Source organism: Lampetra fluviatilis, chromosome 5 (assembly GCF_964198595.1).
Source record: "Lampetra fluviatilis chromosome 5, kcLamFluv1.1, whole genome shotgun sequence".
In the NCBI taxonomy this organism is placed as follows: Eukaryota; Metazoa; Chordata; class Hyperoartia; order Petromyzontiformes; family Petromyzontidae; genus Lampetra; species Lampetra fluviatilis.
The window spans coordinates 14,829,168-14,855,506 of NC_136279.1; the positions used below are offsets into that span (position 1 = coordinate 14,829,168).

Consider the following 26,339-nt stretch of genomic DNA (forward strand, 5'->3'; position numbering starts at 1 on the left):
ACCTGCAGTCATAATACTCTAAGGAAAGCTGTCTCGGGTGTGGATCAATCAACTTTAAGGACAGTGCACATTATCAGAGTTATGTTCTTTTGTTTGTATTATGACTGCAGGTATTGCGGTCTATGCAAACATGACTCCTTGTAAAAAGGTGTCAGTTTTGTTGCCAGATAGAAGGGTAAAGAACCAATTATCATATTTTTACTGGCAAATGAGGTTCCCATAGTGTAGATGCTTGCCCCGAGCTCTCATACTCTGATGGTGCATTGTCTTTGAGTTGTGCGCCTTTTGGCGTCATCTGGTCCAACCCATATGAGACTAGGCTCTAAGGAAAGCTGTCTCGGGTGTGGATCAATCAACTTTAAGGACAGTGCACATTATCAGAGTTATGTTCTTTTGTTTGTATTATGACTGCAGGTATTGCGGTCTATGCAAACATGACTCCTTGTAAAAAGGTGTCAGTTTTGTTGCCAGATAGAAGGGTAAAGAACCAATTATCATATTTTTACTGGCAAATGAGGTTCCCATAGTGTAGATGCTTGCCCCGAGCTCTCATACTCTGATGGTGCATTGTCTTTGAGTTGTGCGCCTTTTGGCGTCATCTGGTCCAACCCATATGAGACTAGGCTCTAAGGAAAGCTGTCTCGGGTGTGGATCAATCAACTTTAAGGACAGTGCACATTATCAGAGTTATGTTCTTTTGTTTGTATTATGACTGCAGGTATTGCGGTCTATGCAAACATGACTCCTTGTAAAAAGGTGTCAGTTTTGTTGCCAGATAGAAGGGTAAAGAACCAATTATCATATTTTTACTGGCAAATGAGGTTCCCATAGTGTAGATGCTTGCCCCGAGCTCTCATACTCTGATGGTGCATTGTCTTTGAGTTGTGCGCCTTTTGGCGTCATCTGGTCCAACCCATATGAGACTAGGATCTAAGGAAAGCTGTCTCGGGTGTGGATCAATCAACTTTAAGGACAGTGCACATTATCAGAGTTATGTTCTTTTGTTTGTATTATGACTGCAGGTATTGCGGTCTATGCAAACATGACTCCTTGTAAAAAGGTGTCAGTTTTGTTGCCAGATAGAAGGGTAAAGAACCAATTATCATATTTTTACTGGCAAATGAGGTTCCCATAGTGTAGATGCTTGCCCCGAGCTCTCATACTCTGATGGTGCATTGTCTTTGAGTTGTGCGCCTTTTGGCGTCATCTGGTCCAACCCATATGAGACTAGGCTCTAAGGAAAGCTGTCTCGGGTGTGGATCAATCAACTTTAAGGACAGTGCACATTATCAGAGTTATGTTCTTTTGTTTGTATTATGACTGCAGGTATTGCGGTCTATGCAAACATGACTCCTTGTAAAAAAGTGTCAGTATTGTTGCCAGATAGAAGGGTAAAGAACCAATTATCATATTTTTACTGGCAAATGAGGTTCCCATAGTGTAGATGCTTGCCCCGAGCTCTCATACTCTGATGGTGCATTGTCTTTGAGTTGTGCGCCTTTTGGCGTCATCTGGTCCAACCCATATGAGACTAGGCTCTAAGGAAAGCTGTCTCGGGTGTGGATCAATCAACTTTAAGGACAGTGCACATTATCAGAGTTATGTTCTTTTGTTTGTATTATGACTGCAGGTATTGTGGTCTATGCAAACATGACTCCTTGTAAAAAGGTGTCAGTTTTGTTGCCAGATAGAAGGGTAAAGAACCAATTATCATATTTTTACTGGCAAATGAGGTTCCCATAGTGTAGATGCTTGCCCTGAGCTCTCATACTCTGATGGTGCATTGTCTTTGAGTTGTGCGCCTTTTGGCGTCATCTGGTCCAACCCATATGAGACTAGGCTCTAAGGAAAGCTGTCTCGGGTGTGGATCAATCAACTTTAAGGACAGTGCACATTATCAGAGTTATGTTCTTTTGTTTGTATTATGACTGCAGGTATTGCGGTCTATGCAAACATGACTCCTTGTAAAAAGGTGTCAGTTTTGTTGCCAGATAGAAGGGTAAAGAACCAATTATCATATTTTTACTGGCAAATGAGGTTCCCATAGTGTAGATGCTTGCCCTGAGCTCTCATACTCTGATGGTGCATTGTCTTTGAGTTGTGCGCCTTTTGGCGTCATCTGGTCCAACCCATATGAGACTAGGCTCTAAGGAAAGCTGTCTCGGGTGTGGATCAATCAACTTTAAGGACAGTGCACATTATCAGAGTTATGTTCTTTTGTTTGTATTATGACTGCAGGTATTGCGGTCTATGCAAACATGACTCCTTGTAAAAAGGTGTCAGTTTTGTTGCCAGATAGAAGGGTAAAGAACCAATTATCATATTTTTACTGGCAAATGAGGTTCCCATAGTGTAGATGCTTGCCCCGAGCTCTCATACTCTGATGGTGCATTGTCTTTGAGTTGTGCGCCTTTTGGCGTCATCTGGTCCAACCCATATGAGACTAGGCTCTAAGGAAAGCTGTCTCGGGTGTGGATCAATCAACTTTAAGGACAGTGCACATTATCAGAGTTATGTTCTTTTGTTTGTATTATGACTGCAGGTATTGCGGTCTATGCAAACATGACTCCTTGTAAAAAGGTGTCAGTTTTGTTGCCAGATAGAAGGGTAAAGAACCAATTATCATATTTTTACTGGCAAATGAGGTTCCCATAGTGTAGATGCTTGCCCCGAGCTCTCATACTCTGATGGTGCATTGTCTTTGAGTTGTGCGCCTTTTGGCGTCATCTGGTCCAACCCATATGAGACTAGGCTCTAAGGAAAGCTGTCTCGGGTGTGGATCAATCAACTTTAAGGACAGTGCACATTATCAGAGTTATGTTCTTTTGTTTGTATTATGACTGCAGGTATTGCGGTCTATGCAAACATGACTCCTTGTAAAAAGGTGTCAGTTTTGTTGCCAGATAGAAGGGTAAAGAACCAATTATCATATTTTTACTGGCAAATGAGGTTCCCATAGTGTAGATGCTTGCCCCGAGCTCTCATACTCTGATGGTGCATTGTCTTTGAGTTGTGCGCCTTTTGGCGTCATCTGGTCCAACCCATATGAGACTAGGCTCTAAGGAAAGCTGTCTCGGGTGTGGATCAATCAACTTTAAGGACAGTGCACATTATCAGAGTTATGTTCTTTTGTTTGTATTATGACTGCAGGTATTGCGGTCTATGCAAACATGACTCCTTGTAAAAAGGTGTCAGTTTTGTTGCCAGATAGAAGGGTAAAGAACCAATTATCATATTTTTACTGGCAAATGAGGTTCCCATAAATTAGTTTTCAATTTATATTTAAAAGTGCATAGCAACAGTGGCTTCCTAATATCGGAAGGAAGAGGGTTCCAGACGGCCGCAGAAGCGCATCTGAAAGCAACGATGCAGTGACCGTCTTTGTTCGATGGCAAACCAAAAGCCGCTGTGAAGACGAACAGAGTCAACGTGATGGTTTATGCTCCTTGAATACAGCATACCATAGTGGATAAGATTCATGAGGTGCACATGTAAATAAATGGAGGTTACTTGAATACATTATATATGTGGGAATGCACGTGGACTACTTACGTTCTCCTGGAAGAGTTCTGGGTGAAGCCCTCGAACCAAGTGTAGAGCGAACACAAGCTGATCGGCCTGTACACACATGTGCATAGCTTTATAGACCATAGGAGAAAATTCTGTAAGTGAACACCTTTTAAATTCAGCATGGAATATGTGTGGCCAGCAATATGATTGGTCATATTTGTCCCTCCAGGACTGCATCAGGTAATCATTGTAAGCCAAAGCCACACGTCAAGTATAGATTCGAATTACTATTGATTTAATGGCCAGGAATCAAAGCTAGGTATAATGGATCCTAGTGCTGTAAGTTCAATAATAATGATATTCCTGATGAGTGCATCCATTTAAGATGTGTAAAAAAACTATTTTTTTTTATTATAATATGGGTTTTTTCCTTTTTTCTGGCAACAAAACTGAAACCTTTTTACAAGGATTCTTGTCTGCATTAACCACAATACTTGCAGTCAAAATGCAAAAAAAACACACTCTGATAATATATGTATGATCCTTGAAACTGATTGGTCCACACCAGAGACAGCTTTTGTCTAATGATGATGATAGATATAAAAAGAAAGAAAGCTGTCTCTGGTGTGGACCAATCAGTTTCAAGGACCATGCATATATTATCAAAGTGTGTTTTTTGTTTGCATTTTGACTGCAAGTATTGTGGTTAATGCAGACATGAATCCTTGTAAAAAGGTTTCCGTTTTGTTGCCAGAAAAAAGGGGAAAACCCCTATTAGTATATTTTGGTACTGGCAAAGGAGGTCTAATGATGATGATGCTATAATTTTTTTCAAGTAGAGACAGATATAGGAAGGATGCATTGTCTGCTTTGGAATTTTTGTACCGGTCCCCCATACAGGTCTGGGACCTAGAAGTGCGTGTCAGTTGCATGAACGCAAAGGCATTCCATTCTGTTCCATTGTAAATAGATCTAGTCAGAGTTAACCGTGTCATGTTTATGTCCAAAATCAATGTGTTTCCATGATTTAAAAAAAATCTGAATCAAAATATTTATGGAGTAGGAATCCGATGAGCTACAAAGCTATTTTTCAATAAAAGGTAAATGCCCACAACCAGCACTCATTGGGAAGTCGCATGCAATCACGGTGCCAAAAGGCACCATACATGGACCAGTGCTCATCTGTTTTGGTGGTTCTGAGTAAGCAAAGTAAATTCCAAATTCCCATGGCAGGGGCTAGTTGCAGCAAAGAACAACGATTATGACTTCACCCTTGAGCAGAATTTGAAGTCACAACTATTTGATTGGGAGTCGAACGCTCCATCCACATGTCATGCAGCCAATCATTTTCAATGTCTTTAAATCCATTAATTCCACAATTAGATTTTCTGGGAGGGTCAATGCAATGTCCTTAGTTGACACATGTTTCTACATTGACAGCTGTAGGGCTTATAGTTACACAGATTATTTTACACCAAAATCATTTTAAAAAGAGGCCATACATACACAGACAAGACTCTCTTAAAAGTGATAAATAATTACACTATTCTCTCCATGCTGAGACAAGTGTGGGGCAATGCCCATCTCTGTTGGTGGCTCTGAGCCACTGAATTCAATTCCACTTCCCAGGGTAGAGACTGACCCCACCATGGGACAAACAAGACTTATGAAGAAACTGGCCCACTTCTCACAAGGTGGTATTGATTTTATCCACCATGCAGGGATTTTGCGCCGACCTGGATTTGACCTCACAACCACCTGACTATGATTCGAGTGCTCTAAGCACAATGTGAATGATGAATATAGTATATATCCATGGTAGAAACCTAAAAAATCAACAATCAAAATAATGCTGTGGGATAGCACAGAGTTGGAAGAAAGAAAGCCATTAGCTTCATGCAAGTCCCAGAGGTGAAGACATGAGGTTAGATACAACATGAAATCAATGCACAGTGGTAAATTTGATCTGTGGTACTGAGTGATAATTGACATATTTTCTTGTGCCGTCCATGAAAAAATGGTCTGAGATCATAAATCATGGCTTAATCACAGGGGAGAGATAAGTGCTGAATTCCAACCCAGGCGCTCATGTCAATGCTGCTGGTTTCGTGTTCTGACATTTGCCAATGTGAACCACCTGAGTCATCCAACTATAATATTAATAATTCAGAATAATTATAATACAAAAACATGAACAAAACAGCAGCAGCACCAGTCAGAGGTCAATGACTTGGGTCTAACATGTAGTATGCATGAGCATTTTTATGTTATCATAAATATAATGGCAGAGTGTCTGGGATTCCAAATTATGAAGTCAGTTGTGCTAGCTCAGTGCTCTGACAGGTAATAAAAGAGGCTGCATGGAATTGGTGGTTTGAGATGAAGCTGCTGTTGAAATCGTAGCTTTGACTCTGTGCAGACTGGTTTCATCGGCCTCTGGCAGGGGAACTTCAAAGAGTGAGCCTGGTGTTGTAATGTCAGTGTTTGTAAGATGCTGAGAGCTCTTTTCATGCTTTATATCTGTTATAAACTATTTATGAACACTAGCTTTTTATGTATGATGTATAAAAGGCAAGAGGAAGCAGTTATCACGGTAAGACCTACACAGAGGCTACAGTGCTTCATATACATCCATAGCCATAGCTAGTAGCCAAATTCATTGATAAGTTACAGCACTCATGGATACACTCAGTACGACCTTATAACGTGAAAAGAGTAACACGTAGGCTTTCGCGACCAATATTATTCATAATCAACTTTTTTGGGTTTAGATCGCGTTATTTCGCCATTCTGGCGAATTGCCCGATGATGCTGGATGCAATTGCCAGCGAAACGTCGTACTCAAATTGTAAATGTTGTGGTTTCGCACTTCAACACACCGGTGGGCTAAAGCAGTGAACTAATTTGTCTTTTGTCAACGTGACACTTTTTTACTGATTGGCCGTGTCAGGTGGTGGAGGGTTACGACACATTTATAAATAACGCGATCTAAACCCAAAAACGTTGATTATGAGTGAAAAGAGTAACTTTCGCAAATGTTGTAATTCAAAATGGTATAACAGTTGAAGAAAGCAATCGCCTTGAGGTAGAAGGGTGGCTTAAGGGGCTAAAACTGAGTCAGAGCACTGAGCCAAGACTGCTTAGATCCTGGATTTCCATCTGGGTTTCAGCCACTGGTGATTAAACCAGGTTGTCAAATGGATTGAGTCGATGCGGCTCGGCCTGCATTTAATGCCAAAAAACTGCATCTCATATTCCAACTTTGAGAATTAAACATTTAGTTTGATTGAAATGCAACATTCTTTGCAAGGTATTAAAATGTGTGCCCCTAGTATAGGTAAGAATAATATGAAAGGGACTTCAGACGTAGTTCCGTAACATCATCTTCCAGAATCATCGTCTGACACACGTTACACTGCAATAGTTTGGAAAGGGACATTTCTTCAAGGGGAAATATCAGAATATAATTGAGGAAAATAAGCCACACCTTGAAGAGAGATCGGCTCACAGACTCGAAGACCAGGCGCTGCAGGGAGGCGATGAGCGCTTGGACCCGACCCTCCGGGCTCTCTCCCACCTTTTGCACAGATCACATACACGTGCCGTACATACACAGGTGTGTGCCCACATATATATACACACACACACATGTACACATGTAGAGTATTTTCTAGGCTTGTAACAAAATATTAAGGGAACTCAATTCTTACATTAATTTTATTTAAGAAACAAAGGAAACAAGAAATTTGTAAACGGTGCAAATCAAATTCCAGTTATGCACAGGACATGTATATAGCTCGAGACTTTCTCGTGCACAAGGTTAATAATGCTATATTATGTACTTATTTCCAAGACCCTTTGTAGCTTGGTGCGAATTCCAGCTTACTCAAGTCCAGCTTCGAGAAGTTTAACTGTATTAATTACAGCGGTTGGGATAATTGTCTTACACTTTCTCGTCTTTGTAATGGATAGTGCAATGAAAGCGGGAGACAAAATAATAAAGCAAATAGCAAACAAGTTATCTTAAAGCACAAATAACAAGTTAGCTAAATAAAGCACTATTTAAGAAGAGGAGAGATATTCAAATGGCTAAACATTGGAGAATGGTGGAGAAGGGGGTTACTATCTCTTTGTAGTGGATCACCGCCCATGTTTGTCACTGTGGTGGATGTGAGCGTGCCATGGGGGTAATCATCTGAATAATAGTAGCCTGTCCCCAAATGGCATTGTCCACGCACCACAATGTTACCACTTGTTACTACAAGGAGGCGGGAATTGTTTGCCAGACAACTCAGCTCCACCATCTTGCAGCACCAGATGTGTGGACATGCTGACAATTCGTTACCAGTGGTGTCGACATTGGCTTTTGTAGAGGAGGCTCCTGAGAGGCTATTGGGCAGTTCAAGGTAGCTGCCCTCCAGCAACACAAATGTGGATGAGCGACGCCCACAACGAGCAGAGCGCCAGGCAGCTAAAGCACAGTCAAGTGGCACAGTTGGTGCATCTGCTAGTCATCCCGATCAGTCATCCCAGCCTTCATTGTTACTCGCTAAACGGCAGTTGCCCCAACGGTCTGTGTATGCCATATTTGGGATCTTTGTCTGTGGACTCTATATGGATACTTGTATGTGTGTGTTTACCGATGTGGCATGCAGGGCACGCTGGAAGAGGCGCAGGAACCCGTTGAGGCTGTAGCGGTACATGTGGTTGATCTTACACAGATCGGCCATTATGAAGAACATGGAACTGCCTTTCTCAGCCAGCGGCAGGAATGCATCCCTTTCCTGGCAGACACGGAGCACCCATTAGAGAGGGAGAGACAATGATTGGTCGCATTAGAAATAATAAAGAAATTTTGTGTATTCAAGTCAAGTACAGCATTTTTGTTTAACCAGGTAAATTAGTCCGCAATATTAGCAAAACAAAATCATAAAATAAAAATAGTCCAGCTCCTCAAACGAATGCTATGAACACATCTATAGCATGGCATGTAATAATATGCACCAACTAGCGTGCATGAGAGGCAATTTAAGGACCCTCAGATGTAGAGCTGTGATACCATCTCAAAAGGTGCTTTATAACATGGGGTGATACTCTGATATCTGAGTTTCAAAAGTAAATTTCTTCATCTCAATGACAATGATAGCACAAATGGAATAACATTTTAAATAGACTGGGTTTGCAAGTGTTAAGGATGGATGGCTAAGAGCTTGATATATGCCTGAGAGGCCAAGATGCATTAAGGAGGGAGAAACTGCATAAGTGCTGGCGTACTGTCCCAAAATGGTTCGCAAAGCCAAGCGTCGCTGGAAAGCTCCCCCCTCAACCCAGGTCCATGCACCTTATCTTTCTCTTCTTTCTCCAATTATTGCAAATCTTGAATCTGCACAACAGTCCCATTTCCTATCCCTCATCTCTTCTCCTGCCCCTCATCCTCAACGACTCTTTTCCACCATCAATAACTTGCTCCATCCCTCTGCTTCTACCATTTCCTCTCCTCCCAATTCTCCTTATGCTCTGGACATCTCCCAACATTTATCCTATAAGGTTGAGCTCATCTTCTCTCTTGCCCACTCTCTTCCTTTCCCTCGCCCCTCCACTCGTTTCCATCCCTCCCCTACCCCTTCGTGATCCCTAAGTACCCTCGATCGCTGTCACTTGTGCCTCCAATTAGCATGGTTGGCTATGTACGGTGCGAAAGAAGTTCAACATACATACATCATTCCATTCTGTCATCGTTTTGTAAGCTGTCAAGTGCCTTGAGTGAAGGTGCTCCATACATATAAACTAAATTAGATCATGAACCACCTGAGACATACGTGCATGATCATTGAGTTCATGTCTCCATGTCTCCATGTCTCCATGTGTCTATGTCTCCATGTCTCCATGTGTCTGTGTATTTATGCTCCTTGCTTTTTTGTGTCCAAATGTGTATGTGTCACGTGTCTATGCGGCAAGGTGTCAATGTGGTCTGCATATCAATGTTTACATTTTTCCACACGTCCCTGGGTCTTAAGTAAAATGTGTCTATCTATTGTCTGTATGTGTATGCGTCAACTTGTGCATGCATTGCACGTCTCTGTCTCCACCTGGTTGAGGGCCCCCTGGAGCTGCAGGGCGGCGTTGAGGGCATTGGCGATGACAGAGCTGCTTGCCTTGGTCTGGTTCAGAGAATCGATGAGTGCGCGATTCTCGAGCACGTTGCCTCGTGCCGTGGCCAGGCTCTGTCACACAACACAACGCAACAGGACAAGACATGATGCAACAACACATCCCTTCACCATGTCACAACGTGACGTGAAAACGCAAAGCGATATGAAAACACAAGAGATTACACAAGGCAACACATGATACAACGATGTCAACAGAGACACAAATGGATACAACACAACATGGCAAACCAACGTCCATAAAAAATGGTCTTGTGATATCACACAAAACATGACATGTTGTGACATCACACACACAAAACACAGTAACGCGATGTAATTAACGCAATATGCAACACGATGTCACATCATGCACAATTATATTGTGATATCATATCTTATTTTAATGTTGAATGGTATTATTATGAACCACGATACCTTGCTAATCTCGTCAAGGAGCAAAAAAAATTATGAGAACTCCGGTCATCCTCGCAGTGGCATTTGAATAGTCATCAAACAAAGGACGGTCACTACATCGTGCACTTTCAGATGTGCTTCTGCGGCCGTCTGGAACTCTCTTCCGTTCGATATTCGATATTAAGAAGCCACTGGAGATTTAAAACTCCTTCCTTTTTAACTGCTTTTTGTGTTTAGTTTGTCGTCCTTCCCACGCAGCTCCGATTGGCATGGTTGGCTATGCACGGTGTGAAAGAAGTTCAACATATATACTTGTAAAATTGGGTTTTATATTTGTTTTCTCACTTATTCATATTCTATGGTTCTTTCGTTAAAGTCACGTAGATAGAAAAATAAAAAAATAAAGTGAATAAAAATAATAAAAATAAAATAAAAACACTTTATTTTTTATCATTATTTTTCTATCTACGCGACTTTACCGAAAGAACCCAATAATATGAATTCCTGCAGTCACGAAAGTTAAGTCAAAATTTGTTTTCTCACTTGTTTGACTTTTAAATCTTGGTATGGTGAGTACAACTTTTTATGAATTAACAATATTTCTTTTTGTTAACTTTATTTAATTAAAAAAATCATAAAAATACGTTGTTAATACTATACAGAGATCAAAGTATTTATATTCATAGTTATATTGATATATATTTTTTTTTATTGCACATCCATCAGTGACAGCTGATTTCTCTGGGCGAGCCCAGGCTGTACAACAACATTTCTCTCGCAGCCTGACCATATATTAGTTTTTCGCCGCACGAGTTCAAGTTTATGCTTATTTTGTTTAACTGGGTGAGAACTCAAGAGACCAAAATAGTCTCATTTGCAAGAGTGACCTGGGGCATTAGACTACCAGGAAGGGGGGCGATGATTGTATAATCCCCATTGAGTAATTTGCGGATAATCTTAAAATTTGGAAACTTCGGACCCTGACGCTAGCACACAATGTGCAATGTGAAGCAGACAGCACATATAATAATTACACCTGCAGTAATAATCAGGGTATGTTCATCGTACACAGGACGGGTATTGGCCCATCATTTTCTCTTCAGTATATCTCTTGTTGATTTTATATGAATAACCATGGATTGACGCTACTCTTTCTTTGCCAGGATAAGGTATTTCTGCATCTGTGATGCGGATTTCTACCTAATGTGTCCTTTAGGTTCCATAGGGAATATACGAGGTCGAGCCATCCAATTCTGCCAACCTCTATTCATGTCAGATCAGCAGAGAAGATTGCGTTATTAGGACTTGACCAGAGTCCTATCATTCTATTGAAACAATTGGTGTTTGTGTTATACGGCGTCAGACAAATGGGGCAGCCAGCTTAAAAGACTTGCCTGACCACTTGGGCGAATAGATGCATCTTACTCTGGTATGAGCAGGCATGTAAGAAAGCTTGATGCCAAGTCAAGGCACACAAAATGCTTGCCACAAATGAACCACAATACCTTGCTGATCTTATCAAGGAGCATAAACCATCATGCAAACTCCGGTCATCCTTTTTGCTAACCATAAAACAACGCATGCTTTCAGATGCACTTCTGCAACCATCTGGAATCCTATTCTTTCCGATAATAACAAGCCACTGGAGCTATGCACTTGTAAATATGGATTGAAAACGAATTTTTTTAAACTGATTTTTGTGTTCAGTTTGTTGTCCTTCACCTGCAACTCCGATTAGAAAGTTTAGCTCCATATGGTGTGAAAGAAGTTCAACATACATACAAAGTACATTCATAACGGCAGTGCCTGCGTTTTTGGTGGTAGGCAGGGAAGATCACTGGAGGCCATTGGCAAGATGGCTTTCATAAGACATCTCTACATGCCTTCATAAGGCAGGATGTTTTGACCTCTGGAGATGCGGTGGTCGGTGTGGCAGTGCCTCCCAGTTGTGGGACATCTCATAATTATGATAAAGCAGAGCCTTGAAAGGTTTGCTTACAAAATTAATCTGACTCAGAGGTCCCATGCATATGAAATAAATCATTGAAAGAGGCTCTCATCTAACTATTGATAGCATAATAATTGAATTTTATTAGTGATTTTTGTTTTAATGACATTACTTCGAGGTTAATTCCACAAAGTGGAGAGGTGTGGCTCTGTCTAAAGTAAAGGCCACATGCTAACCAGGTGACTGGGATGTAATTGGTAAAGTAAATAAATCAGAACAATACTCAAAAACTAACAACAGCAACTGGTCAGCATCACCTCCAACAATGAGTCTTCCAGAAGAGCGAGCTGGATTTTCTTTTCCTCTTCCTGGCAGAGGAGTTCCGTCTTGCGGGTCTCGAGCTCCGGCTTCTCATGCTGCAGCGTGAGGGCAAGCAACTGTATTCGGCAGACAGGAACCATCATGTGCGCAAGTGTGTGTTAGGGCGTGTGTGTCTAGAGGAAGTATGGAAGGCGATCCGGAGTCTGAGACCAGGAAAAGCGCTAGGCAGAGATGATCTCCCAAGCAAACTGCTGAGGGAGGGTGGTGCTTATCTGCAGACTGCCCTATATGGCACAATAACTTCCCCTTGTCAGGCACACTGAGAAGCTTGCGGAGCCCCAATGTGGTTTCAGGCCAGGGCGTTCCTGCAAAAACGCCATATTTTCTGTCCGTCTGCTACAACAGAGGTGTAGGCAATTCCAATGGGACCTACATCTCTGCTTTATTGACCTGGTCAAGGCCTATGATACCATCAATAGGCCTGGGCTCTGGGTTGTTCTTTGTGCTTTCGGAGTCCCTGACTCTCTGCTCACAATCATTAAGAACCTTCATGATGGTAGGCAGGCCCGAGTAAAGCTACGTGGCCAAAAGTCAGAGCCATTTCCTGTTCACCTTGGGGTGCAAAAGGGATTTACACCGGCGCCTACAGTATTTAACATATTTTTCAACCACGTATTCGAGAAACCTGTCATGGCTGTATTAGAGGAATCTCCATCTGGTACAGACACAATGGTAGGATAATTTGGTGATTTCTGCTCACTCAGAGAAGGAGTTATGAGGCACTGCTGCTGAACGTGGAGCATGCTACTAAGAGGCGGGGCCTTATCATCAGCCCCTCCAAAACTAAGAACCTGCCTGGGTATTTTATGTCATCAAATACTTCACCAGCTCAACTTCTCATTGGCGGGGAAGTTGTGGAGTGGAGATGTTTCCATACTCGGGCAGTGTGCTTATGACCAGCTCCGGTTTGATAGCAGAGGTCTCACTGGCTGCGTAACACTGTGTGGAAACTACCTAGGCTGTTGCTCAACATGAAGCTTTGGGTCTTCTCGGCCACAGTTATGCCCCCCCCTTCCCTATGCTCATGAAATGTGGACCCACCTGAACGAACATCTGCGCTAGTTTAAAACCTTTAGGCTGGCCTGCCTCCGATCTATCCTGGGTTTACCCAGGCTGGATTGTGTGAAGAGCTCACAAATTCTTGAAAGATCTGGACACATTTTGGTCAGTCAGCTCTTCCGGAAACCGAGGCTGCGTTGGCTAGATCACGTAGCCCGCATGCTCAGTCACCGCATGTCCAAGCAGGTTCTGTTTGGCTGGATAAAGGAGGCTTAACGAGCACGGCATGGGCTAGAGAAGAGATGGACTAATATGGTATAGGAGGATGTGGAGCTGACTGGACTTGTCGATGACTGGTACCAGCAGTGTCAAGATCAGCCTCTATGGAGGAGACTTGTCAAGGATGCTACTGGTCAGTTTGAGGCAATCACCCACCAACAACAATGGTGGGCATAGGAGTGACACTTGCAACGATTGCAGTGCCATAAAATAAAGAAAGTTGGCACAGTAGGGAGCACAAGTGGTGCATCTGCCAGTCATCTCAGTCAACCCACGGCACCTGGGTCTGTCCCGTGACTTCCTGCCAGTGAGCCTTCAACACTTTACATGGCCTCAAAATGCATTTAGCCCGGCATAAGCGCCATCGTAGCTGTTGGTACTAATATGTATATAGAGAGGTTGTGTACGTGTATAAGAGCACATGTGTGAATGGACTCCTTAATGTTGACCCCGTTATAGGTATACCTGCTCCGGCTTGAAATATTCAGGCTGTAATGCTACAAAGCATCTGGGATTTAACCAGGCATGATTGTGTGATGAGCTTACAGATCCTTTAAAGATCTGAAGTCTGATTAATGAGCATCTCGAAAAGGCAAGAAAAAAAATGTCCAATCAAACCGGATGGAGGGGCTACACTGGTGCTGTACAGGCACGAGATGTGATGGGCTTAAATTAAACAGCAGGACCTGGAGTTGTGTAGACCTGCTGATGAAATGGTACCAGCGATGTCAAGATCGTCCTCTATGAAGGAGGCTCATAAAGGATGTGACTGGGCCGTTAGAAGCAGTCACCCTCCAATAGCAACGGTGGGCACAGGAGCAATGTTTACAACAATGATCAGAGTGCCAGGTAACTAAAACAGCAGGTTGGCAGTGGGGAGCATAAGTGGTGCATCTGTTAGTCATCTCCCAAGACACCCTTGCAATTTAGATAAACAAAAGTCAGTTAACCCATAGCATCCAACTTTGTCCCATGACCTCCTGCCAGTGATTTTTGACACTGACATGGACTGACACAATCGCCGTAATGATGTCACTTAGTGGTGAATGGCAGCTGTTGCTGTTAGTGTGTCCGTGCCTGTGCGGTGAGGCCCGCCCTCGTCGTGGTGAAGTTCACGGCCGTAAGAGCTGAGGCTGCATCTGGGGGGACATCCGGCCGGGGGCTCCTTGTTGCCAAGAACAGGCGGAACTCGTCCGAGTGATCAACCTGACGCTCGCCCAGCTGCACCACAAACCTCGAGCCTGTACACAGCATGCAGACAAGGGTGTGCACGTATGAGCAAATATACAAGCAGACCTCGCTTAATGGGACCTCATAGGACGCCGATTCGTTATAGTGCTCTTTGTCCAAGAGAAATTTTTACAAAAAAATGTTTTTCTAAATATTTAAACGGTGCTTAAAAGTGAGAATATGCAGCAGCGCCGGCCAAAGAAACGTCCCCAACCCAACCATTTGGTCAGCTATTGAGAGTGACGTATGCTGAGCCAAACAGACCCCACCTCCGCGATTCGATTATCGTGATTTGTGGTCATGATTACATTATTACAGTGCATTTGGCCTGGTGAAAACTCACCAGACCGGGATAGAATCTTAGGCTCCACCTAAAAGAAACCTCACCACTAAAATCCAGATTGGGAGTGCAGCAGCTCCAACCTCGTTTCCCACTGCTTGCAGGAGTAGAGTCAAATGCACTCAGTTTAACACGTAGGCTTTTGCAACCAATTTTATCCATAATTGTTTTTTTTGGGTTAGAAATGGTAAATACAAATGTGCCGTTAAACCACCACCACCCGGCACAGCCAATAAGTAAGGTTTGTATGTAAACATAACGGGCCAATTAGTTACTACTTCAGCACACCGGTGTGTTGGAGAGTAAACCTACATTTACAATTTGAGTACGACGTTTTGTTGGTGATTACAACCAGCTTCATCGGGCGATTTGCCAAAATTGTGAATAAGTCTTTCTGAATCGGTCCTAAATAGAGTAATGTTTTATTATGCATAATATGCACTTGTGAGTACTGTACATAATACCTCCTGATGTTATGATAAATTAATCAGTTTAGTTATGAAATGTTTCCCATCTATTATTATTCACGCTATTACCAATTCCTCAATGATGGCCTCATATATATTGCTCATTTGAAAGAAATAACGCTGTCGGGAATGCATCCCCATGTGTACAATGGTATGACCCCTTTTCGCGTTGATTTGATTCGCATTCACTTCTTCAGGAATGCATCTTGAGTGCATTGTCTATACGAGGATTCTATATCTCTCTTGAACATTAATTGGTCTCCATCTCCCTGGTGTCCTCATCTTTTCCAGCATGTCCCCTCCTTTGGCTGCCATTCTCTTCCCAATCATCTTCATCGAGCATAGTCAATTTCAGTGACATATTCTGCCTAAGCACACTTACTTTTCTAAAAAGTCAATAATATGTATCTGGTTCTTATTTTCTCCCGGATCCACGTGCTCCTCTTCCTGTATCTCAGTGTACGACTAAGCATACACCACAGAAATATTTTTTCACAATGTTCAGCTTTTCATCTACTGCTATTAGGTTCAGCCTTCCAAAACACTCCACCTTGCTCTTGTTAGCCTCTTAATTTCATCAGTTTGATCCTGTTCTATATTTCATAACTGACCTGGGCATACAGTATGACATTTGAACAAAAATGTATTATACAAATTTAGCACATTACTGAAATAAAGACAACCACACAGGACTGCACTTATACAAAGGAAAATATACCTGGATAGACATATGGATTGTTTGGATAAGGGGTGTTAGTGAGCACCTATTAGTGCCACAAAGGCACATCTGGAGTAATATTGAACATGTGGCATTGGTATAACTGGCACTACGCCCGACAACCTTTATCACTCCATTGCTGATGTTTACACACTTCACCAGCTATTAATTTAAGGACGTATCAACTTAGGGGTGGCCCATCATAGGTTTAAATATCACTGTCAGCAGTGTTATATATGGCTGGGAATCCAACGCAGGGAGCAGGGTAGTGCAATGCGCAAACCACTGGACCACCACCCCCAAACTAACACACACGTGCGCACATCTGCAAAATGCACACGATGCACTGATGCTACGGTGTTAAATTACTTTGCTGAAGTAACTGCTGTGACAGCTGACGGCCTGGATTATACAATTGTCACGGGTGAGAGGTTTGAGGATTTGGAGTTTAAAAGCAATTTCCATCCCATGCCTTCGATACCGCTGTGGGAAAATGACAAAACATACGTCACATAATGGCAGACCTTGATAAAAAAAAAACAATAACAGACAATAGCATACAATACATTCTTGATAAAGCATAATCACAAAACCACACACTGCTCAACTTGTTTTAAACAAAAAAGCTAAAACTATATTTTTTTACCATACATCATAAAATAATATTGCGTGATGTGATTATTATTACAGGTCTGAAACCATATATAGACTGACACAATAGTCTCGATGGGTCTGTGATGGGGTCTTTAGGCAATAGACAGACAAGTATATGATTGGAGTTTAGGAAATATGTTAACAAACCGTCTCTGACAGATTACTTACCAAAATGATTGACATTCTGGTCTCTGAATTAGTCTTTACAGTCTTTACAGTGAGTATCTGATATAGTCTTTAGACAATAACAAATCAGTCTTACACAAGAAAAAAAGAGACTCGTCTCCCATGGGATGTTTCAGACAATGACTGACACATTGGTCTTTTAAAGAATGTTTCGACAAAAAATGTATATATCGGTCTCTGATGAGGTCTCAAGACAAAGGATTGTCAATAGACAATAGATTGGCAAACAAGTCACATGTGGCACTGCTAAAAATTATAAACTAATTAGCACCCCCTGCACAAAATGTAACAGTGAAGACCGTGACATCGTTTGTAAAAGCAGGACATTATGTGTTGGTCACCAAGTCAAATTCGCTCATCTAAAATTTAACCACACGCAAAATGTAAAATTATAACACGAATCTGTCTGTGTGTATATATAGTCACCCAAATCTCCATTGTGACAGGAATAATTAATATAATTCTGGGTTCTTGATCGGTTAAATAAAAATACCCAAGACGGGTTGGCAAATCATTAGAAAACGTTGGGGGTGATGGGGTTGAAGAACATTACATATTTTTTACGGCTGAGGGGTTTCGGGATTTCAAAGTTAAAAAGCAATTTTCAGCGCATGCGCTCGTGTCTGAAATCTCTCCGCATGCCTCATGGAGTTATTTTTTTAATCTGTCTATAGCAACTCGGCTTAAAAGCTGCAGGCTGATGGACAGAGGCAGCGGTGGATGAAGGAACGCGCTACACATTGACGTGGCTGTGTGGCTGGCAGGGGACTCAAAATGACAATGTTGGAGCACTGAATGAATACAGCAGAGATTCTGGGTTCATATTCCAAGCTAACGCCCGCCCAAGATTAGACCAGACTACGGGACTTGTGTCTTGTGAAATTCATAATGACCATGTCATAGCCACGAGCCAACAATGCCAAGGAATAGTAATGGAACCCTGAGGCAAATCATCTCTTTCTTGTGGAGTTCATAAAGGCCATGTCAGACACCTGAACCATCACCACTGATGAAGTTTGTTTACATGCTGGAGCCCGTGACAGTAGTGATCTTGATACCAAACCAGGAGTGCTGATATACTTGGTTGAATTTCTCATTGCCTACCTGAGATTAAACCAGGTTCTTGTGTTATGGGATTTAGTAAAGGGCAGCCTGTCAGACAAACGCGGTTATCTTCGCCATCGGCCCAGTCCCCTTCTCCCCACGATTCTCCCCTTACTGGTTTCTCCACAATCGGCTCCACCCGACCTCTGTTGATGACTCTCACTCACCAGACACCTGAGACTACTCACTTGACACTGTGATCAGATACTCACCACTCACCAGTCATCCTACTGGCCCTCACCAGGACACATGACACCGCTACATTAATGCATTGCACAACTACACCACCCCACTACACTGCATCACCCCATAAAGCACACCCCTGCGGCCATCTGGAATGCTCTTCCTTCCACTGGAGCTATGCACTTTCAAATTTATATAAAACAAACTCATTGCTTTAGAAAGGATTTTTATGTTTAGTTTTTTGTCCTTCCCCGCACCTTCGATTACGTACTACATACAGTAAGACGCTCAATATCCATACATACTACACCCCTACACTGAACCACTATAGTACACACTACACCACTTGTATACACTACCATACCATTACATTGCACCACTTAACACTACCACGACGCAACTGTACCACACCGCTAAACTTCATCGTCACTTCCCGACATATTTCTTCCTCATTCACCCAATCCTTCATTTACTCATGTATCTCTGGCCATTTATTCCACTAATTAATTCACCCAATAATGTCTCTCATTCATTCTCACCCATTCTCTCATTCCTCCCTCAAACCTCTCAACCCTTTCATCCACTCATTTATCCCTCATTTAATCATTCATACTCTCATTTACACGTTTCATTCTGGAAAACAGCAAAACATTGGATTTTATAAAGCAACGGTATAAGGTCCAGTTGTTCAATTTCACAATGCATAAAAGGAAAAGTGTGGGATTTGAAAACAGATTGTGAGATAAATTTCTCGAATTTTTCCCTCATTCTATTACTTAATCCTCTCATTCATTCTCATTCTTACCTCAATCGCAAATCCTCATTTACTCGTTCCTCTCATTATCAATATTTCCTCAATCACACATACATCTCATTCATTCTCATCTTGTACCTCATTACATCATTCACACCTCTCATTCATTCCATTCTTACCTCAATCACTCAACCCTCTCATTCCTACCTCATTCAACCACTCATTCCTCTTTACTCTCATCATTACCTAATTCACTCAATCATTCATTCCCTCCAGTCCCATCCACCTCCCTGATGCTATCATATGACTTCTTCTTCCAACTGTTGCTAGGGATGCACGTTGCTAGGGATGCACGTTGCTAGGGATGCACGTTGCTAGGGATGCACGTTACTAGGGATGCACGTTGCTAGGGATGCACGTTGCTAGGAATGCACGTTGCTAGGGATGCACGTTGCTAGGGATGCACGTTGCAAGGCTGACAGTTGGCTCTCGCGAACTGCAGAGAAACATTTTATTTCGCAGTGCACATAATCTTATTCGTGTCGCAGAGTTTTGTATTTTGTAGCCCACATAGTGCAGTGTCCCCCCTCCCCCGCTCATAACTCTGGCTTTCAAATGATATATCAAATGTGTGCCCGTAGATATAATGTGTATTTTACCAAAAAGTGTAAAAAAAATCGTACAAACAAACCAACCAACAAACAGGGGGTGGGATTTTATACATATAGATGGTCTCAGATGACTACGTAGCAAAACCTAATCGTAAAATACATTTGATTTTGTATTTAATTAATTTGAGTCTGGCACTATGGGCTCATTTGGCAAAACTGGCAAACCGCTAACTTATCCACATGGCCAAAGAGAGTGATGCTGAGTGTTCATGCAAGAAAGGTCCTAGAAGGATATCAGACTACCCGAGCTCTGAGGAATGTATTGATACCAGTGTATGGGCCCTCGCATCCTCATAATCCACGTGCCAAAAGTCTCCATTACCTTGGCCTCTCATGCTCCAATATCCTTATTCACTCCCTCCCCCCTCTTCTCTATAATTGGCGGTGGGGACCAAGGAGAGGTGTTTACAAAGAAGAAGAGTATTTTAAACAAATGTACATACAGGCAGAGGTGTGGACTCGAGTCATGTGACTTGGACTCGAGTCAGACTCGAGTCATGAATTTGATGACTTGCGACTCGACTTGGACTTGCATAACAATGACTTTGTCCCACCTCTGAGATGTGGACTCGAGTCATGTGACTTGGACTCGAGTCAGACTCGAGTCATGAATTTGATGACTTGCGACTCGACTTGGACTTGCATAACAATGACTTTGTCCCACCTCTGCATACAGGCATCATTGCGCATTTGGAAATTTGTTTGTAATTATTCCCCGAGTGTTTTTTTTCTTACAAATATAACTAGAAAGTTGAGCTAAGCAAGCGACTTCACAGAACACACGTTTTGTTTTTACATCGACTCTGTTACTTCACGGCCAACTTAGGCCTGGCTCTAGCACGTGGAATGGGTTGATGAGCCAGAAGCGGAGAACTGAACCTCCATGGGACTGGGTTGGCCAGGCCAGGCTGCCAATGGAACATGGGCTTCATGGGCTCGGTCTCGCGTGCACGCCAAGCCCAGCAGGTCCACTGGCCATGGAAACGAGCCATACATTTAATCGTGCCTAGTGCTGTGTAGCGCACGTGCATAGTGTTGGTATGAGAGGTGTCGATGTGTGTAATGTTGGTATGTGTGACATGTGTATGTAGAATGTGTACTGTACTTGCATCGTGTGTGAAAAACATGTGTGTGTGTAGCATACACATGTAGAATGCATAGAAGTATGGTATGTGTACGTTAAGTGGAGGTATCTGTGTAACATATATACATACAGCATGTGTATGTGTGGGTGTGTGCAGATTTAATGTGCATGTCTAGAATGTGCATGTGTATATATGTCCACATGTGTACGTATGCAGTCTTAGTACATGTTTAGTGTGAACATATTTGGTGCACGCGTGTGTACGTGTAAAGTCTGTATGCATATAGTGTATTTGAGTCCCCTTCCTCCCATCGCACCACTCTGCAGGCACAAGCCGTCCTCAGTGAAGGTAAATCCTTTCTTAGCCTCTTTTGTCAGAGATATTTTTAAATTTGGAGAAAAAAATTGAAAAGTGTTTATCCTCTCACGTACTGCCTCCATCTCTCTCCGTCTCTAATCCTCCTCCCTCTTCCCCTATATCTCTCTTTGCCTCTCTACACTCCGTATGTGTGTGTATATCACCCTGTCCTACACTATCACAATGTTTAAAAAATGTTCTGTATTTGTCATTCTCTCATAACCCCTCTCGAACCCTCTCATTCAGGTCTCTCTCACCGTCCCTCCTAAAACTGAATTTCCATAAAAAAACATCAAATCTACGAATTCAGTGTTCTCCAAATAGCAGTGGAGTAGGTAAGGATATTTAGGACAATTTAACACATTATTTAAACCCACCATCAAATGTCACTTATGTAATTTACTTAACCGGGTGACAAACCCACTGCGGTTCATTATCCCTCTTTCAAGGGCAACCTAAGGATGTAATTATGTATAGACCTCTAACGATTCATATAACAATTCACTTCCATTCCAGTTCCAGGAATTCAAAAAATTCAGGATTGCACTTTGATATTAGAATCGAGATTTGTTTTACATTGTGATAACTATAGTGGCTATAAATGTCACATGAACACATCACATACACCATTAATTTGTACACATGAATGTATAATGAGTGCAAGAATAAAAGTATATCAATAAATCATCGTTACATCCAAAATGTAGTATGTTTCTTGACTAAAATATAAAATATATATATATACAAACCATCATGAGTATAGGGCACTGTTAATCTCCATTGATGGTGCTGTGCTTGTGCTGGAAATTCCACATTCCTAGAAAGGGGACAATCTATACAAAAATGATCAGTGTTGACTACCCATAAACTGGAGCTCATTTGATCAAACCTGGAGAAATTATTGATTTAGATAGAGTGTAAGTCATGACTTTCTGCCTGTGAGTTTTGTTTCAACCAAATGTAAATAACTGAACGTGATGTGGCTAAAAACATTATGCAAGAATGTTCAGAAATACCCAGCACTACACACTTTCACCTGGTCCACCTCAGTGGAAAATGAATTTTACACGTTCAAAGTCTATTTGGCAATGTTCTTAAAAATCTTGAAATGCAAGCAACTAGCAGTTATCTCAATTCAGCTGATGAAAATGTACGGATGTTTATGGCAATGTTTTTATTATAATTACCTGAACCGGTAAATGTTGTGTAACAATCAGAAGGTTGTGAGCTCAAGTCTAAGTTTTTTTGCGAAAAGTGAACGGAGGTTATCCTATGCAGAGACTGGCCCCTGCCAGAGAAATTGAATTAACCAAAAATGGCACAAGGCTACTGACAGAGATAACTGTCACCTCCCTGATAATAATAATTAAAATTTATAATGTGCCTTCCATCCTAGGATCCCAATGCCCAATGCTTGAAAATCAGGAAGCAAAAACACAACCAGGGCAACCGACCAAACTAAAGAGTGAAGGCCTAATTTAAAGAGATGGGTTTTCAAAGCAGACAAATAGATCTACCGACTGATTGCCTTATACAGGTAGGAACAACAGTTCCACACTGCCCACCAGGGATTATTTGTCTGTCGTGCATAGCCACGCCCTCGATTTGTATTTCATAGAGCGCTTCGGGCGGGCTCAGCACCACGTGATGCGCCGCCCCACGCAGCTTGCGCCGTGTGACACGGATTTCACGAATGCGCTGTCCAATTTCCTACCTGCCCACTCCGAAGGAATGTGTTTTAAAGTGACAAGGAATTCCATAACTTGGGTGCCATGCTAACAAAAGCACAATAACCAAAAGAGCACAACCTAGACCTGGGAGTGCTGAGCAGTTGTATATCAGAAGATCTTAAGGACCTTGATGTTATATATAAATGTATTAGTTCCTGCAAGTAATGTAGGGTGAGCCATTTTAAAGCCTTATAGGTTAATCGCAGTATCTTAAAATCCACTCAGAATATGACTGGTAGCCAATGAAGAGATGACTGGTGTAATGTGCTCATGAAATGGAGTACGTGTAAGCACCCTAGCAGCTGCATTCTGAACAAGCTGGAGTTTGCCCAGTAATTTGCTCAGTATCCCAACCAATAAGGCGTTGCAGTAGTCAAGTCTGGATAACACAAAAGCATGGACCAGTCTCTCCAAGTCAGCAGGTGACAGGAAGCGATGCATTCTGGCAATATTTATTATGTGCAATAAGGACATTTTAACCACCTTAGATATATGTGCCTCAAAGGTTAATGACTGGTCAAACTGAACATCAAGGTTGCTGACCTCCTGTGTGGGAATGACATCGTGACCATCAATCAACAAATGAGGCGAACCAATTTTAGAAAGATGCAGAGGGGAGCCGATGAATATGGCTTCGGTCTTTTTGGCATTTAATAGTAAGAAGTTTTGGCACAACCATGAATTCACTACTACTGTTAGTGATGCAAATAGCGTAGAAGATCCTGCTGCATAGTCTGGTCCTAACCGGATATAAATGTATCATCTGCATAGCAATGGTAGGATAAGCCGGAGCAGAATACCCAATGGTGCCATGTAGATGCAAAAAAATGATGGGCCAAGCACAGATTGCTGCGGAACACTACAGAGAACCGGTCTAATTGGTGACTTGAAGCCATCCTTTGTGACGAAGTACCCACGTTTCATCATTAGACCTCCTTTGCCAGTACCAAAATATAATAATAGGGGTTTTCCCCTTTTTTTCTGCCTGCAAGTATTGTGGTTGACATGAATCCTCGTAAAAAGATTTCAGTTTTGTTGCCAGAAAAAAGGGGAAAACCCCGACTATTATACCCACGTTTCTTTAAGTAAGAGTGGGACCACAATAAAGCTATGCCAGAGATCCTTATTAAAACTTATGCAGGGACATCCACTAGATTTATATTACCTGCAAAAAGACTTGTCTCGATTGATTCTCAGTTTAGACAATGGAAATGTATGAATAGATGGATTATTTTTTTACTGGGATTTGGACTATGATAGAACAAAATGTCTACACTTGTAGATTACATTGCAGGATCTTTAATGTAAGCTTTAAAGTAGATGGCACATTGTCACTGCAAATTACACGATCACACATCTGCAGTGATAATCGAACCACTGACTATAGTCACTGGCTCTCTGAAATGAAATTAAATGAGGCGAATACCTTCACACAGAGATTGTTTCCAGCGATTTACAACCTCATTTGTGGCAATTCAAGCGGATGAGATTCGGACAGAATATTTATCTGGGACAGAAAGGGCTGTCAATGCACTTGCCACTAAGCTATTGACTACAGAGTCAAGTGTTCAATTCCCCACATAGCCAACGGAGTGGTTTCCACAATGCATTATGGACAGTCCTCAACCTATGAACACAATTAGTTCCTGAGACACGTTCATAAATCGAACGGTTCCTAAGTCAGAACACAACAATGTACTGCATTTAAATGCCCATACGATCAGTGTTATGAAATGTGTCATGGTTCAACAAAAAAGGGGAGCATTATTAAACTCAAATCTTGACCTAAAGCTTTCGTGACTGCAGGAATTCATACGTGACTTTACCAAAAGACCAAAAGAATACACATGCACTCACTCACTTTCACACACACGCACTGACTTTCGCACATTCACTTTCACACACACACGTGCGTGGGGGGCACACACGCACAAACACTCACTTCCCAGTGCGAGGCTGAATAATTACATCTCGCAGAGAATCGTTCTGCTGAACAAAATAGTTCCATTGTTAAGTTTGCAAGTGCAATTTTGCGTTTTAAGTCAATGTTATTTTTATACTTCATGGAAGCTGGTTCGTAAGTACAGGTGTTTATACGTTGGGTGTTCGTAAATTGAGGACTGCCTGTACCATGGCAGCCTGGCTTGATGGCACTTTGGTCACTAGAAGTAGCACGGTACATCAATTCATACAGATTCCTAATCTTGTGATACATGCAGTGTATGACGTGTGTAAGAATTGATGTTGTTTGTAATGGGTTTACACCACCCCTGAAGATGTTAGAGGCACTATATTCACCACAATGTTAAATAAAGAATTGATTCTTGAATCTACTCACAATTTGTCAAACCACCAAGGGTGGGGGAAGGAGCATCAATGTGGCTCAACAGCTCTACAGGATAAATAAAATAAGAACCAATTTGTGGGATCTCACCAGTGCGTGTCTTATGTACAGACTGGACTCTGTCAAGAGGAATATGTAACTTCCTCCACTGGTTTGGGGTCTTCAACAGAAATTACACTGTCCGTGTTCATTTAAGCAAATAAACTTCATATGTTTTGTTAGTCAAGCATCACCATTAACTAATAAAATGACAGCACCTGCTGTTTATTTGATATGAACGATTGACATCACCATTCTCAAGAGTAGCCCACCATGTGCTTGGTGTTAAATAAATAAGTACATTTGATATTTTCACCATTCTTATAGTGCAAAGGTCATTACGAACACACTATGGTTATGGTTCGTAACTATTACTGAACATTTCCGTCTTGAGGAAAAACCGATATTCCAGATTTAAAAACCTCTACTCAGGTCGTACAATTGTAAAATAAGACATGAACATCAACCTAGTTAAATTAAAAATTCTGAGATGAATCGGGTGTTAAGCAATGCCTGCCCTCACATACTCGGCAAATCCTATCAATTAAGGAAGTAGTTGTTGTGGATTCCTGCTCTATTGACTCACCTCAAAAGATTCTGCATGCGTGTGTTTACACTGTGAAACGTAATGCCTTTTGAATATTTAATTTCCCATTTCCAACCTTTAAATCAGCTTTTGTAAAAATAGGACCAGGAAACTGATCCGCAAATACACACCAACATTTCCGATTACACGTACGTGTATGAACAAAGATCCCTCGTATAGCCTTAACAGGCTTTTGAGGCAAGTGCTA

The 26,339-nt window shown here is 41.9% G+C and overlaps 1 protein-coding gene across 3 annotated transcripts in view; it reads right to left on the reverse strand.

Annotated features, from left to right (window-relative positions):
• The window catches only part of DYNC2H1 (dynein cytoplasmic 2 heavy chain 1), a 186,881-nt gene that overhangs the window by 65,393 nt on the left and 95,149 nt on the right, over positions 1 to 26,339 (reverse strand). For all 3 annotated transcript variants that reach the window (XM_078856894.1, XM_078856893.1, XM_078856895.1), the window contains 6 exons: positions 14,761 to 14,924; positions 12,342 to 12,461; positions 9,600 to 9,734; positions 8,151 to 8,294; positions 6,998 to 7,087; positions 3,553 to 3,618 (listed from right to left, as the gene is read on the reverse strand). In XM_078856894.1, the coding sequence (XP_078713020.1) occupies positions 3,553 to 3,618; positions 6,998 to 7,087; positions 8,151 to 8,294; positions 9,600 to 9,734; positions 12,342 to 12,461; positions 14,761 to 14,924 (719 nt within the window). The remainder of the gene's footprint in view (positions 1 to 3,552; positions 3,619 to 6,997; positions 7,088 to 8,150; positions 8,295 to 9,599; positions 9,735 to 12,341; positions 12,462 to 14,760; positions 14,925 to 26,339) is intronic.